Raw genomic sequence first — 16,416 nt, 5'->3', positions numbered from 1 at the left:
TCTGCTTTTGCTTTGTCTGACATTAGTATTACTACCTTTGCTTTTCTTACATCAGCTGAAGCACAATATATTCTGCTCCAACCTTTTACCTTTACCCTGTGTGTGTCCCCACATTTCAAATGTGTTTCTTGTAAACAGCATATTGTTGGGTTTTGGCTTTTAATCCACTCTCCTCTCTGTCTCTGTTTTATGGTAGAGTTCATTCAATTCACATTCACAGTTATGATTACAATCTGTGTCTTTCCCTCCATCCTCTTTCCCACTGTTTATGCTTTTAGTTCTCCTGTCTCCCTTCCCCTCCTCAATAGAGTTTTAATTTTTGACCACTACCTCCCACAGTCTTCCCTTCCTTCTTTCAGCCCCCTCTCTTTTACTCCTCTTTATCCTTACTACTTCTTCCTTCCCTTTTAGCTTCCCCTTCCCTTTCTTCCCCTTTCCCCTCCTACTGCCTATAGAGCTCTTAGATTTTATATACTTACGTTTGTTGTTCCCTCCTTGAACCAAATCAGATAAGAGTACCTCTCAAAGAATACTCATCTCCGTCCCCTCTTTCCCTCTACTATAATATAATTTTGTACTTCTTCCTGCGTTGTAATTTATTGTTTTCTGCTTCCTCCTTTTCACATCTCCTTGGTGTACTTGAATCACAGTTTTATCATCACATCATTTACTTTATACCTATTCCTTCTCTCTATGGATATCCCTTTTATACTTCTTAATAGATGTACAATGCTCAAGATTAACAAGTATCATCTTCGCTTATAGGGAGGTTAACAGTTTGCCCAAATTGAGTAACAAGTTTTTCTTTTCCCCTGTTTACCTTTTTATGCTTCTCTTGAGACGTGCATTTGAAGACTGAATTTTCTATTGAGTTCTGGCGTTTTTATCAGGAAAATCTGGAAATTTCTTATTTCATTGAATGTCCATCTGCTTGCCTGAAATATTATGCTCCATTTTGCTGGGTAACTGATCATTGCCTGTAGTCCTAGCTCCTTTGTCTTACAGAATATCGTATTCCAATTCCTTCAGTCTTTTAATGTAGAAGCTGCGAGGTCCTTGTGATGCTTACTGTAGCTCCTTGATAGTTGAAGGGTTTCTTTGTGGCTACCTGTAATATTTTCTCCTTCAGTTGGTAGTCCTGGAATTTGGCAACAATATTTCTTGGTGTTTTTAGTTTGGGATCCCTGTTGAGAGGTGAACGGTGGATTCTTTTGATGACTGTTTCACCCTTTGGATCTTGAACTTCTGGGTAGTTTTCCTTGATGATTTCTTGGAAGATATTCCATAATCTCCTCCCGGTTCACTGAGGTGGAGCTGTCTGGGACAGCTCCAGGCCTGCACTGTTCCCCTTCCACCACCACAGGAGGATCCTCTTTATCAATTTTCCTAGCCTCATGTGCTAAGAGACTGTTTTCCCCTTCTTCTGATCCCACTGATCCAGCATTTTTCTAGGGAAATATTTTATGGTTTTTTCAAGATCAACAAGGGGAAGGGGAAAGAGCAGTTACTGATCACTCTGCCATTTTGTTTCCTGGAAGTTCAAGTAGGTGACTTACAGACATTTAATCTGAGGGCTGATAGTCTCAGGAGCAGTCACTGCAGATACCTGGGGCTCCTCAGTTCTCACTCACTTGATTCTGCTGGACTCTCATCCTGGGCTGTTGTTCCCGAGATTCTGCAGTGCTGCTGCTGCCTCAAACCTCCCTGGGGTTTCCTGCTCTTCCCTGCTGAGGTGGGGACATGCTGTGCTATGCACACTGTGTTCCTCCACCCCCGTGAAACAAAACCTTCCTGTCAACTTTCCAGTCTGTCCTGGGCTGTGAACCCGCCACAGTCTATCTCCTATTGGATTCTGCCCCTCCAACATTTGGTCAGTTTCTCTTTTTAGAGGTATCTGAAGGAGTTTGTCTAAGAGCTTAGGTGAGTTATTGCTCTTAGTCTGCCATCTTGCCTCCACCCCTCCTGAACTCCAGAATTCTTGACTAAATTCTATAATATTTGGCTAAAAAATAGCTTAAATTTAATTTTGACTGTCTCCACTGTAAAATATGGTCTCTTTGCTTTTTTTCTTTAGGATTTAGCAACATTGGTGGAAAAGCATAGAACCCTAGAAAAAGATTTCCTAAAAGAAAAAGAAGATGAAGCAGTTTTTCTCCAGGATAAATACAAAATGCTTCAGGTAAACTCACTTTTTAATATTTAAAATATAATAATTTTAAGGAAATGATTTGAGATGTCAATTTAAAAGGTGTTTAGTAAATACTGAGAGTGAATGGATTTCTATCAATAAATATTCATAAATTGTTAAAATGGAAATTTAAAACACTGAATGTAGCATGAACTCTGGTTATCCATTAGACTAGAGTCTAAGACTTTATTGATCCAAAGATGCATGCAATTTGCTAGAAGAGATGCTATTCTGATTTAGGAATATAAGGGTATTCGCATTGTTTGATGCACTCAGTCGTTATTCAACAAGCATTTATTAAATTTAATAAATATTTATTAAATATGCCAATGATTTTTCTAAGCCCTGATGATGCAAAACCAAAAATAAATAATAGAGGAAAACACAATGTATATATAAAATAAAATATTTATACAAAGCAATTTTGGTAAATGATCACTAGAAACTGCGGGTGTGGGGAATGGTGTATCAGAATATGATTCTTGTGGTGATTGGTGGGTAGGGGACATAGTGAATAGAATGCCAAGCACCGACTGGGTAAGTCACGTAACCTGTCAGCCTCCATTTCCTCCATGTGTAAAATGGGGATAATACCACCTACTTAATAATGTTGCTATGAGATTCAAATGAGATGAAGCCCTTTGTGAACCTTAACGTTCTCTGTAAATATTAGCTATTATTATTGATACTTGAACTGGGCTTTGGAGGAAGGTAGGGATTCTATATGGTGGACATAAGGAAAAAAATATATTCCAAGCCTTTGCTGAGGCACAAAAATGGCGCAGAATTTTCATTCTATCCCTATTTTCTTCCCTGCAACCTACAAACATTTTCAAATACATCTATATTAGACATATATATATACATACATAAGATTTAGATTACAGAACAATTTCCCTAATGAATATAGAAGCAAATATTTTAAATAAAATATTTGCAAAGAGATTACAACTGCTTATCTCAAGGATAGCACACTATCACCAGGATAGGATTTATACCAGGAATGAAGGCTAGCAAAAATCATATATTATCTCAGTAGATGCCGAAAAAGCTTTTGACAAAATACGGCTTACATTCCTTTTAAAAAACAATAGATGGCATAGAAATAAATGGAGTCTTCCTTAAAATGATAAGTAGGAGCTGTCTAAAAACATCAGCAAGCATATATCTAATGGGGATAAGCTAGAAGCTCTTTCAGTAAGATTTGGGGTGAAACTTGGATATCCTGATTATTACCACTTCATTCAATATTGTACTAGAAATGTCAGCTTTAGCAATAAGAGAAGGAAAAGGAGTTAATGAAATTAGAACAGGCAAAAAACGAAACCAACCTATATTACTAGTAAATCCCAACATCAAGAGAGAGAAAGAGAAATTCTATTTAATGTTACTGTAGATATTGTAAACTATTTGAGAGTCTACCTGCCAAAATAAACTCAGGAACTTTATGAACACAATTATAAAACACTTCTCATACAAATAAAGTCAGCTCTAAATAATTGCTATAAATATATTGCTCATCAGTAGGCCAAAGTAATATAATAATAATGGTAATGCTACCTAAATATTAATAATTAATATTATAATTATTAATTAATAATTGCATATGCATATTCACTTTTACCAATCAACTTACTGAAATATTACTTTATAGTGTTAGAAAAAATAATAAAATTCATCTGGAAGAGCCAAAGGTCCAGAATATGAAGGGAAACAGTGAAAAGAAATTCAACGGAAAGTGTCCTAGCCATAGCAGATCTTAAATTTTATTATTAGGCAGAAATCAGCAAAACTACTTGGTACCAGCTAAGAAATAGAGTGATGTATCAGTGGAATAGATTAAGTACGTAAGACATAGTAGTCAGTGACTATAGTAAATTGTTCTTTGATAAATCCAAAGACTCCAACTTCTGGGATAGAACTTACTATTTGACAAAAACTGCTGGGAAAGCTGGAAAATAACATGGCAGAAACTGGGCATAGACCAGGGTCTTTTACCCTACACCAAGATAAAGCCAAAATGGAAACATGATTTAGATATAAAGGCTGATATTATAAGCAAACTAGGAGAGCACAGAATAGTTTTCCTGTCAGATTTATGGAGAAGGGAAGAATTTATGACCAGACAAGGGATAGAGACCATATCAAATCTAGGGAGAAGGGAAGAATCTGTGACCAATTAAAAGATAAAGAACATTGTGAAGTACGAAGTGGATGATTTTGATTACATTAAATTGAAAATTGTTTTGTACAAACAAAGCCAGTGCAGTCAAAATTAGAAGAGAAGCAGAAACTGGGAAACAGTTTTTATAGTCAGTGTCTGACAAAGGCCTCATTTCTGAGATGTATAGAGAACTAAGTCATATTCATAACAGTACAAGTCATTCCCCAATTGATAAATGGTCAAATGATATGAACAGGCAATTTTCAGATGAAGAAATTATAGTCATGAAAAATACTCTAAATCACTCTTAATTAGATAAATGCAAATCAAAGCAACTCTGAGGTACCACTTCACGCCCATCAAATTGGCTAACATGACAAAATAGGAAAATGAAAAATTTTGGAGAAGATATGGGAAAAATGGATCACTAATGGATTGTTGGTGGAGTTGTGAGATAATCCAACCATTCTGGAGAGCAATTTCGAACTATGCTCAAAGGGTCATAAAACTCTGCATACCCTTTGACCAGCAATACCACTTCTAGATCTGTATCATAAAGAAATCATAAAAATGGAAAAAGGACCCTCATCTACAAAAATATTTATAGTAGCTCTTTTTGTGGTGGACAAGAATTGGAAATTGAGGAGATGCCCATCAGTTGTGGAATGGGTGAACAAGCTGCAGTGTAGTAAAGTAATGGAACACTATTGTGCTATAAGAAATGATGAGCAGGCTGATTTCAGAAAAACCAGGACTTATGTGAACTTAAGCTGAGTGAAATAAGCAGAAGCCATAAAGAATTGTATCCTGTAACAGCCACATTGTACAATGATTAACTTTGATAGGCTTAGCTCTAATGATCTAAGATAACTCCAAAAGACCCATGATGGAAAATTCTGTCCACATCCAGCGAAAGAAATATGGAGTTCAAATGCAGATTGAAGTATATGCTTTGCTCTCTCTTTTTGTTGTTGTTGTTTTGTTTCTTCTTTCTTGTGGTTCGTCCCATTCATCCTCATTCTTCTTTACGAGCTGACTAGTGTGAAAACATGTTTAATATGAATGTATATGTATAGCCCATATCAGATTGCATGCTGTCTTGGGTAGGGAGTAATGTAGGGAAGGGGAGAAAATTTGAAACACCAAATCTTATGGAAGTGAATGTTGAAAACCAAAAATGAATAAATAAAGAAATTTTAAAAAAGATTAGTTTAACAGAATCCAAGAAAGGGAAAGATTGGCCAAAAGGGAGAATAAGTTCACCTGATTCTTTACCCAAGTTGGCTTGTATAGTAAATGACCTTTATACATATCTGTCCTCATCTTTAAAATTCTTGTCTGTGTCTCTGATTAACTCCATCTACTCTCCTATTATGAAAAATTTCCATTCCCAGTCACATCTCACTTTCACAGTTTTTTATCACAGACACTGGCTGTAAAAATTGTTTCCCACCTTTCTGCTTCCCTTCTTATCTTAGTTGCATTGGCTTTGTTTGTACAAAACCTTTTCAATTTAATGTAACCAAAATCATCAATTTCGCATTTCATAATGTTCTTTATCTCTTGATTGGTCATTAATTCTTCCCTTCTCCATTTCTATTCCCAGTCTCAGTCCCAGTTGCTATGGTATATGTTGGGACTGGAAGCTCAATTCCATGTGGACAGTCTCAGGCGGGTAAAAGTGGGACTTCTAAATCTTAGAGTCTTACGAGGCCCTCCATGAACAGTGGGGGTTCGAGAAGGTCAGACTGAGCTAGCTCGGCTAGCTCGGGTATTTCCGCCTCTCCCCTGGAGATACGTGATGGGTGGAGTCTCCCTGCCCTCGAGGTCGTCCCGGATTGGAGCACACCTAGTTACCTAACAGCACGGTATTGAGATGCAAACTGTGTGGCTGAAGATTAAGTAGGATTGAGGAAGCCAGAAAGCTCTCTCTTAGCACGTGTGGAGCCAAAGAGAAAAGTAGGGCTCCGCTTCTTTTCTTTCCTCTCTCCCCTCCCCCTCTCTCCCCGCTTGTACTTCTACTTCCAATCCCTTAAGCTTAGCCTCCTTAGGAAATCTCCCCCTCTTCCTCCTAAGGAAGATCCCCCTGCATTTGTAACCCGGACCCTGAAATAAAGCTCAACCCCTGTTCGACTCTGGAACGTCCTTTCTCTCATACGTTTATCCGGTTTGGCCAACCGAAGACCTGGGACAGGTAAGGAAGACTCGGGTAGCCCAATACAGGCCTCTAGGCTTGGCAGGTATATATGCATTTATGTTTAGATTTGTTGCTGTTCCTTTGTTCCTCATAACAAATTACATTCAGTGTGAAAAAAAAAGAAATTATGCTTGTTTTGTAAAACAAACTGATATGAAAGACAGGATGGGTAGAAACAATCTAAGTATTATAGGTCAACAAGCAAAAAAACCTCAGCACCATAATGCAAGAAATAATACAAGAGAACTGCTTAGAATACCCCAAACAGAAAACGAAATATCAGTTGAAAGAATTAATAGATTGCCAACAGGAAAAAAAACAAAACAAAACCTCAAAGCTGAAAACAGAAAAAAAAAAAATTAATTTCATAATTTAATTTAGAAGCAGCAAGTTCTAGAAAGTATCAGGAGAAAGACCTTCACATATAATTAAAGGAAACACAAATAACACAAGACAGTTCTATACTCACCAGAAAATGAAGGAAGAATGGAATAATGCTGCATTCCAGGGTGACCTACCCTGCATATATGAGCTTGTTCATAAATGGAAAAAGATTGATATTCAGTAATAAAGAGGCATTTGGAACATTCATAAAAAGAAAACCAGCCCTGAAGACATTATTTACTTCTTTAACATTCCAGACAACAGAAATGTAGTAGGGGTGTACTAATGCAGAAACCAGGAGGAGCAGGGCCGAAGCAGGCCTCGGGGGTGGAATCCTCAGCAGCAGGGGAGGTTCACAGATCCCTCAAACTACAGGCCCCAAAGGCAGCTTCAAAGGTCAATGAGAGGGCTTTTCCAACGTGGCAAGAAGGGAACAGGGTTCTCCCCTAGCCCTGGCCCCAGGCAGCAGTGGTGCTGGGCAGCAGTAGCAGGCAGGACCCAGCTCCCATTGTTGGAGTCCTCAGCTTAAGGCTGGAATTAAGGGGGAATTGAGCAGCTGATCCTAATCTCACACTGAGTGGCAGCCTGGCCCTCCAGCTAAAGCCCCTGGAGGAATTGAGAAGCTGATCTGAATCTCAGCCCTGAGCACTGTTCTGGGGTAAGGAGGAGTGCTGGTGTGGCAGAGCTGGAGACCACTGAGGAGTAAACTCCTCTCCATTGATTGTGCCACCTTGGAGAAACTGAGATCTTACAGGTCCCCAGAATATATGCTACTCTTGATAAAGGAACCAAAAGTCAAGTAATTGGTTGGGAAAATGCCCCAAAAAGGGAAAAAAATAAGACTATAGAAGGTTACTTTCTTGGTCAACAGGTATTTTCTGCCATCCTTTCAGATGAGGAAGAACAGTGTTTACTATCAGGGGAAGACATAAAAGTTATGACTTCTGAATCCTAAACCTCCAAAATAAATATGCAGTGGTCCCAGGGCATGGAAGAGCTAAAGAAAGGATTTTGAAAGTCAAATAAGAGACATGGAAGAAAAATTAGGAAGAGAAATGAGAGAGATGCAAGAAAATCATGAAAAGCAAGTCAACAACTTGCTGAAGGAGACCCAAAAAATTGCTGAAGAAAATAACACCTCTAAAATAGGCTAACTCAATTGGCAAAAGAAGTTCAAAAAGCCAATGAGAGGAAGAATGCTTTAAAAAGCAGAATTAACCAAATGGAAAAGGAGGTTCAAAGCTCACTGAAGAAAATAGTTCTTTAAAAATTAGAATGGAACAGATGGAAGCTAGTGACTTTATGAGAAACCAAGAAATTACAAAACAAAACCAAAAGAATGAAAAAATGGAAGATAATGTGAAATATCTCATTAGAAGATAAATTTTTCATGGCAAATTGAGTGTGCCTGTTATTCCCTCCTTAAGCCAAATGAAATTACTGTAAGGTTCACTCTTTTCCTCTCACTTCCTCCCTCTTCCTCTCCATTAAAAAGGCTTTTTCTTACCTCTTTTATGTGCAAAAATTTGCCCCATTCTTTTTCTCCCTTTTTCCTCCCAATATATTCCTCTCTCACCCCTTAATTTTATTTTTTTAGATATCATCCATACCTATTCAACTCAACCTGTGCTCTTTGTGTATTGACACACACACACACACACACACATAAAATCCCTCCAACTACCATACTCTAGCTCTTTGCCCACAGCCCATAAAATACCTGTAAAAAATGACTCTCAACAAATTCTAGAGCAGCAGAAGCCCCAGAATGACAGAGTAAAAGAGATTTCCAGCCCAAGATAGCCTGGAAGGCTGACAGGAAAGGCTTGTCTATCATGTGGGGCATGGAGCAGAGCCCAGCCTTGGCCACACAGCACCAGAAGGAACAGGACCAGAACAGGCCTTGTGGGTGGAATACCCAGCAGCTGCAGGGTTTCTGAGGTCCCTTAACCCACAAATGCTAAAGGCAGCTTGAAAGGTCAGTGAGAAAGCTTTCTCACCTTGGTGACAAGGGAGCAGCCCTAACCCTGGCCCCAGGCGGCAGAGATAGCAGCAGCAGTGACTGCGGCAGCATCCATTTGTGGAACCCTCAGCCTAAAGCCCTTGGGGGAATTGAGCGGCTGATCTGAATCTCAACTCTGAGTATGGCCTGGTCCAGGAGTGAGGAGGAGCGCTGGCCTGGCAGACTGGAGGCCATTGTGGAGAGGGAATTCTACTACTCACAGATTCTGGGCAGAAAAGTTTTTGATTGCTTCCAGAGCAGTGTGCAGGCTAGGAGAGGAGTAAAGTCCTCTTCCTTGATTGTGTCACCTTGGAGGAACTGAGAACTTACAGGTCCCCAGAGTATACCCTCAACTTGACAAAGGACTCAAAAGTGAAATAACTGGCTGGGAAAATGCCCCAAAAGGGGGAAAAATAAGGCTATAGAAGGTTATTTTCTTGGTGAAGAGGTATTTTCTTCCATCCTTTCAAATGAGGAAGAAGAATGCATACCTTCAGAGTAAGTCAAGGTTTCCAAAACCTCCAAAATAAATATGCAGTGGTCTCAGGCCATGGAAGATCTCAAAGAGGATTTTGAAAATCAAGTAAGAGAGGTGGAGGATCCTGTTTTCCAGTCCTTGGTCTCAGTGTTGTTGTTGTTGTTTGTTTGTTTTTGGAGAGGCAATCATAGGAAAAATTGGTAAGAGAAATGAGAACAATGCGCAAAAATCATGAAAGCGAGTCAACAGCTTGCTGAAGGAGACTCAATAAAATGCTGAAGAAAATAACACCTTTAAAAATAGGCTAACTCAATTGACAAAAGAGGTCCAAAAAGCCAATGAGAGGAAGAATAATTTAAAAAAAGCAGAATTAATCAAATGGAAAGGGAGTTTCAAAAGCTCACTGAAGAAAATAGTTCTTTAAAAGGTAGAATAGAAGGTAATGATTTTATAAGAAATCAAGAAATTACAAAACAAAACCTAAAGAATGAAAAAAATAGAAGATAATGTGAAATATCTCATTGGAAAAACAACTGACTTGGAAAATAGATCCAGTAGAGATAATTTAAAAATTATTGGTCTACCTGAAAGCCATGATCAAAAAAAGAACCTAGATATCATCTTTCATAAAATTATTAAGGAGAACTGCCCTGATATTCTAGAACCAAAGGGCAAAATAAATATTGAAAGAGTCCACCAATCACTTGTGACCCCTCCAGTGCTTCTTATGTGGGCAGAGCCAAGATGGCTGAATAGACTTTCAAATACAACACTCAAGAGAAGCATGAAAAAATAAGGTAAATAGGGATGAAAAATCATAAGAGACTTATTAAAGTTGAACTTTTTACATTCCTATATGGAAAGATGATATTTGTTGTAATTCATGAGAGCTTTCTCAGTGTTAGTGTCATTGGAGGGAATACACACCTCTCACACACACACACACACATGCGTACACACATATGCACACACACATAGAAAGCACAGGGTGATTTAAAAAAATAAAATTAAAGGGTGAGTGAGGAGTATACTCAGAGAGGGTAAAAGGGACAGGTAGAAGAGGGTATATTATCTCACATAAAAGAGGCAAGAAAAGCCTGTGTGGGAGAGGAGGGGGAAAGTGAGAGGGAATGAGTGAACCTTGCTCTCATTGGATTTGGTTCAAGGAGGGAATAACATGCTTACTCAGTTGAGTAGCCTACAGGAAAGTAGGGGAGAAGGGAATAAGAGAGGGGGAGATAATAGAAGAGAGGACAGATTAGGTGAAGTGGTAATTAGAAGCAAACACTTTTGAGGAGGGTCAAGGTCCAAAGAGAGAATACAATAAATGGGAGGTGAGATAGGATAAAGGAAAATATAGTTAGTCTTTCCCAACATGACTATTATGGAAGTATTTTGCATGACTACACATTTATAACCTATATCAAATTACTTGTCTTCTCAGTGGAGGGGGGAAGAGGAAGAGAGAGAATGTGGAACTCAAAGTTTTAAAAAAGTAATGTTAAAAGTTGCTTTTACTTGCAACTGGAAAATAAAATATAGATGCAATGGAGTTTAGAAATCTATCTTGCCCTACAGGAAAATAGAAAGAAAATGTCACAAGAAAAGAGGGTTGGTGGTGATAGATGGGAGGATAGATTGGGAGAAGGGATATTCAGAATTCATGAAGTCCCAGGATGGGGGAGTGGAGAGATGGGGAGAAAATTTGGAACTAAAAAATATTGTAGAAGTGAATGTTGAAAACTAAAATATTATTTAATTTGGATTTGTCTAAAATATTTAACTGGAAAAATTCATTGAAAGAAGATAAAAGAAAACATTTCAGTATGAATATCTGAGTAGAAATTAAAGATAAAAGAGGTAAAAGAGACACTTCTTTCAAAAAAGCTTCCAGAAATTTAAATTCATAACATGTTCAAATTAGGAGATAGACAAGGGGAAAAGAAGGGAAGGGAAAGGAGAAGGAAAGAAGGGGATCTCATGGACTGAGGTAATGGTGTGCTTAAGTGGAAATTCTTCTTTACTTTAACTCACTCCTTAGGAGAGTGACTTTTCTATCAAACTTAGTTCTAGAAAGTGAAAGTTGGGTACTCATACTTCACACCATTATAACTGCAAATCTCATATTATTTCTAGAAGTAACTTTATTTTGAATACCAGAATTTTTACTGTTTAATATCATTCTCTCCAATTTGTCCTAACATTGCCAAACCATCAGATCAGTTTTTTTGATCAAAATCCTTTTCTATGGAGAAGAAAAAAAAAGCTCCCCTCCTTTACCTCTTTTTTTAAAGTAACAATTGTTTATTTTTCTGTTTTAATAGTCTTTCATTTTTCCTCCTTACATGTCAAGAAAATTTTTAGTATTCAGTTTTACACGATTATGACTTCTAAATTTTACTTCCTCTGAAAAAGGCAGGGAGTTTGATACAGATTTTACATGTGCTGTCACGTTAAAAAAAGATTTACATATTAATCACAAATGTGAAAGAAGAAATAGAAGAAAAAAAAAACATGAGAAAGAATAAAGTAAGTTAAAAAAAAAGATTTGATTTGCATTCATAGTCCATCAGTTCTTTACGTTGAAATAGATAATTTTTTCTTTCGTTAGTCTTGAATCATTGTGTTGCTGAGAGGAGCTGAGTCATTCATAGTTGAATATCATGTAGTGTTGTTCATATGTGTACAATTTTTTCCTGGTTCTGCTCATTTCAGTTTGCATCAGTTCATGACAAGTTTTTTCCAGGTTTTTCTGAATGTTCAATAGCATTCTATTACATTCATATACTACAGTTTGTTCAACCATTCCCCAGATGATGGGCATCGTCTCAATTTCCAATATTTTGGCACCACAAAAAGGGCTGGTATAAATATTTTTATCATCTCTTTGGGATACAGACCTTGTAGTGATATTGTTGGATCAAAGGGTATGCATAGCTTTATTGCTCTTTGAGCATAGTTCCAACTTGCTCTCCAGAGGGGAGGCAGAGCCAAGATGGCAGAGTAGAAAGATGCACATACACTAGCTCTTACCCCACAGCCCATAAAATACCTGTAAAGAAGAACTCTCAGCAAATTCTAAAGCAGCAGAAACCACAGAACAATGGAGTGGAGGAGATTTCTAGCCCAGAGTGACCTGAAAGACCGTCAGGAAAGGTCTGCCGCACTGGATGCGGAGCAGAGCACAGCCCATCTTTGCCCACCAAAAGGAGCAGAACCGAGCAGGGTTCAGGGACAGAATCTCCATTGGCAGCGCAAATCCCTCAACCCACAGGCACCAAAGGTCAGTGAGAGGGTCTTTTTGGCTGGCCAAGAAGGGAGCATGGTGTCCCCATAACTCGGGCCTCCTCAGGTGGCAACAGTGGAGGCAGCAGCGAATTAGGGCTCCCAGAGCAGGCAGTGGCCCACATCCATTGTTGAAGGTCTCATGGTAAACCCTCTGAGGGAACTGAGCCCTGTGTGGCAGCCCTGCCCCCACCTGAGCAGCTGATCTTAATCTCACACTGAATAGTGGCCCTGGCCCTGCCTAAAGCCCCTGAAGGGTTGGAGCAGCTCATCTGAATCTCAGCCCTCAGTACTGGCTTGGAGGAACTGGAGGCTAGGTGGTTGTGGGGTGGAAACTCAGAAGTCAAGTAACTGGCTGGGAAAATGCCCCCAAAAAGGGAAAAAATAATAAGACCATAGAAGGTTACTTTCTTGGTGAACAGGTGTCTCCCCTCATCCTTTTGGATGAGGAAGAAAAAAGCACACTGTCAGAAGAAGTCAAGGCCTCTGCCTCTAGGGCCTCCAAAGGGAACTTACACTGGGCTCAGGCAATAGAAGAGCTTAAAAAAACAAGTTAGCAGCTTACTAAAGGAGAACCAAAAAAATGCTGAGGAAAATTACAGCTTTAAAAAGAGTCTAACTCAACTGGAAAAAGAGGTCCAAAAAGCCAGTGAGGAGAAGGAGGCTTTAAAAAGCACAATTAGCCAAATGGAGGAGAAGGTTCAAAAGCTCACTGATCAAAATAATTCATTGGAAGAGAGAATTGAGTTCAGGGAAATGAATGACGATGAGATAAACCAAGCGGTTAATAAACAAACCCCAAAGTTTGAAAAAATGGAAGAAAATGTGAAACATCTCATTGGAAAAACAACTGACCTGGAATGTAGATTGAGGAGAAACAATTTAAAAATTATGGGACTACCTGAAAGCCATGATCAAAAAAAAGAGCCTAGACATTATCTTCCATGAAATTATCAAGGAAAACTGCCCTGATATTCTAGAACCAGAGTACAAAATAAATATTGAAAGAATCCACCCATTGCCTCCTGAAAGAACAGAGAAATTCCTAGGAATATTGTGGCCAAATTTCAGAGTTCCCAGATCAAGGAGGAAATACTGTAAGCAGCTAGAAAGAAACAATTTGAGTATTGTGGAAATACAATCAGGATAACACAGGATCTGGCAGCTTCAACATTAAGGGATCAAAGGGCTTGGAATGGGATATTCCAGAGGTCAAAGGAACTGGGATTGAAACCAAGAATCACCTACCCAGCAAATCTGAGTATAATACTTCAAGGGAATAAATGGTCATTCAGTGATAAAGAGGACTTTCAATCATTCATATTGAGGAAAAGACCAGATCTGTATAGAAAATTTGACTTTACAATACAAGAATCAAGAGAAGTATGAAAAGGTAAACAGGAAAGAAAAATAATAACAGAGCATACAAGGAGTGTTGAATCAGAAGAGGTGATATTAACAGAAAAATAAAATAAAGTAAAAATTAAGGGATGAGGGAAGAAAATAGTGGAAAGAGAAAGGAAGAAATGAAATGGGGCAGGCTATAACTCATAAAAGAGATAAGAAAAATCTTGTTCAATGGAGGAGAAAAGGGAGAAGGGAAGAGGGTAAAAATGAAGCTACTCTCTCCACATGTGGCTGAAGGAGAGAATAACATGCTCACCAAATTTGATATGAAAATTTATATCACACAACAGGAAAGTAGGGGAGGAGGCGACAAGCAGGGTGAGGGGAATGATAGAAAGGAGGGCAAATGGGAGAAGGGAGTTACTAGAAATAAACACTTTCGAGAAGGGACAAAGTCAATTGTGGGGAGAAAAATAAGGGGGGATAGAATAGGACAGAGGGCAATATAATTAGTATTACCCAACACGATTATTATGGAAGTCTTTTGCAAAACGACACATATTTAGTCTGTAGTGAATTGCTTGCCTTGTCAGTGGGGTTGGGGAGGGAGAGGGGGAGGGAGAGAAGTTGGAATTCAAAGTATTAACAACAAATGTTGAGAATTTTTATTGCATATAATCGGGAAATAAGAAATACAGGGAATGGGGTATAGAAATTTCTCTTGCCCTACAAGAAAAGAGAGAAGATGGGGATAAGGGAAGGGTGAGGTGTGATAGAAAGGAGGGTACATTGAGGGAAGGAGTAATCAGAATGCAAGGTATTAGGAAGCGGGGGAGGGGAGTGATGGAGAGAAAAATTGGACATGTTACAAAGTAAGGTAAAAGCAATTAGTTTTAAAACAATTGACTGAATTAATTACTGAGGATAAATCAATGACATCCTTAGTTTGGGGAAAAGAATTTACGTCTAAATTTCCTAGAGGAAAGTAACCTCGGATAAGATTTGGCATTGATGGAAAAGTTAAGGTTTTAATGGTAAATTTAATTTTATAATTGCTATTTAATCAGGAACTAGAAAATGTATAGAAAGGCATGTAAGCCACTTAAGACATGCCTCACAAGATATTCCTTAGCCAAAGTGAAATTATAATCATATTTAAAACCTGGTTATTAGGACTTGCCATTTTTGGTTGCTATGGGACTATTAAGTGACTTCTTCTGAGTCGAACTCCAGGTATGGGTAGCAAGAAAGGCAGTCTGAGCCTCCAATCCATGATGCCAGTAAGCCTATGAGATGCTGGTGTGAACTGCAAAAGGTGATCTCATGGGAAGGGTGGGAGAGTGGCTCTTCAGCCTGGGCTGACGTAGGATTCTTCTGACTCAATTTCCCCACTGACACCTGGCAGACTTTAAGCCTGACTGAATGCACGTTGACAGTCTACTCCCACCTAGAATTGACATGAAGTTGGGGAGATAGTGATTCCCTGCAATGTCCCTACTCTTAGTGTCAATTACCTATAGTCAAAAGGTTTGTAAGCTTAATACCAGATCTATTAAATTATAGATTGTTGGTAGGGGAACATCCGAGGTTAAGTCTGAAATTAAGCAATTAGGCATAGGACTTTAGAACAACAAGAATAAGTTAGGGTCCTTTAATTCTTAGTAATACTGTGGAGACAAGTCAAGAGCTTGTGAGGTTAGCAACATAAATATTATTTGTGTCTCAGTTGGTTAATGTTTGAAAAAAATTCTTTTGTGGTCCATATTGTAAATGCTTTAAAAAGAAGTATCACCTGACCAAAAGTTTGAATTGTTTTATCAGTTATAAACTGTGTTAAAAAATGAAAAAAAAAAACCCAAAAATATACAAGTTGCTCACCAGAATGGTTGAATCTGTTCACAACTCCACCAGCAGTGCCTGTGTCCCAGTTTTCCATATCCTCTACAAACATTTATCATTTTAGTTTTTTGTCATATGAGCCAATGTGTAAGATGCTACCCCAGAGTTTTAATTTGCATTTCTCTAATCAAAAGTCATTTAGAGTACTTCTTCATATACCTATATGTAACTTTGATTTCTTCATCTGAAAACTGCCTGTTCATACCTTTGGTCATTTATCAGTTGGGAATTAACTATGTTCTTGTAAATTTAACTCTATTTTCTATATATTTGAGAAATGTGTGTGTGTGTGTGTGTGTGTGTGTGTGTGTGTGTGTGTGTGTGTGTGTGTATTCATCCTTCATTGCCAAGGAAGACCATGCCATCAGAAAAATGATGACATGACTTGCACTTCACTTTGTTTTGAGTGAGGGAGGTCTGTGCAGGTCACCAGCCTCACTTCTCCTCCAGAGCCATCTGAATCCAGTGACCA

The 16,416-nt window shown here is 38.5% G+C and overlaps 1 protein-coding gene across 15 annotated transcripts in view; it reads left to right on the top strand.

The window, feature by feature from the left end:
• The window catches only part of CCDC91 (coiled-coil domain containing 91), a 580,237-nt gene that overhangs the window by 226,262 nt on the left and 337,559 nt on the right, over positions 1 to 16,416 (top strand). For all 15 annotated transcript variants that reach the window (XM_072654437.1, XM_072654444.1, XM_072654435.1 and 12 more), the window contains one exon: positions 2,075 to 2,179. In XM_072654437.1, coding sequence (XP_072510538.1) covers positions 2,075 to 2,179 — 105 coding nt within the window. The remainder of the gene's footprint in view (positions 1 to 2,074; positions 2,180 to 16,416) is intronic.

This window comes from Notamacropus eugenii, chromosome 3 (genome assembly GCF_028372415.1).
Source record: "Notamacropus eugenii isolate mMacEug1 chromosome 3, mMacEug1.pri_v2, whole genome shotgun sequence".
NCBI lineage: Eukaryota > Metazoa > Chordata > Mammalia > Diprotodontia > Macropodidae > Notamacropus > Notamacropus eugenii.
The sequence above is the reverse complement of the archived record's forward strand: the minus strand, read 5'-3'. Positions and strand labels throughout refer to the sequence as shown.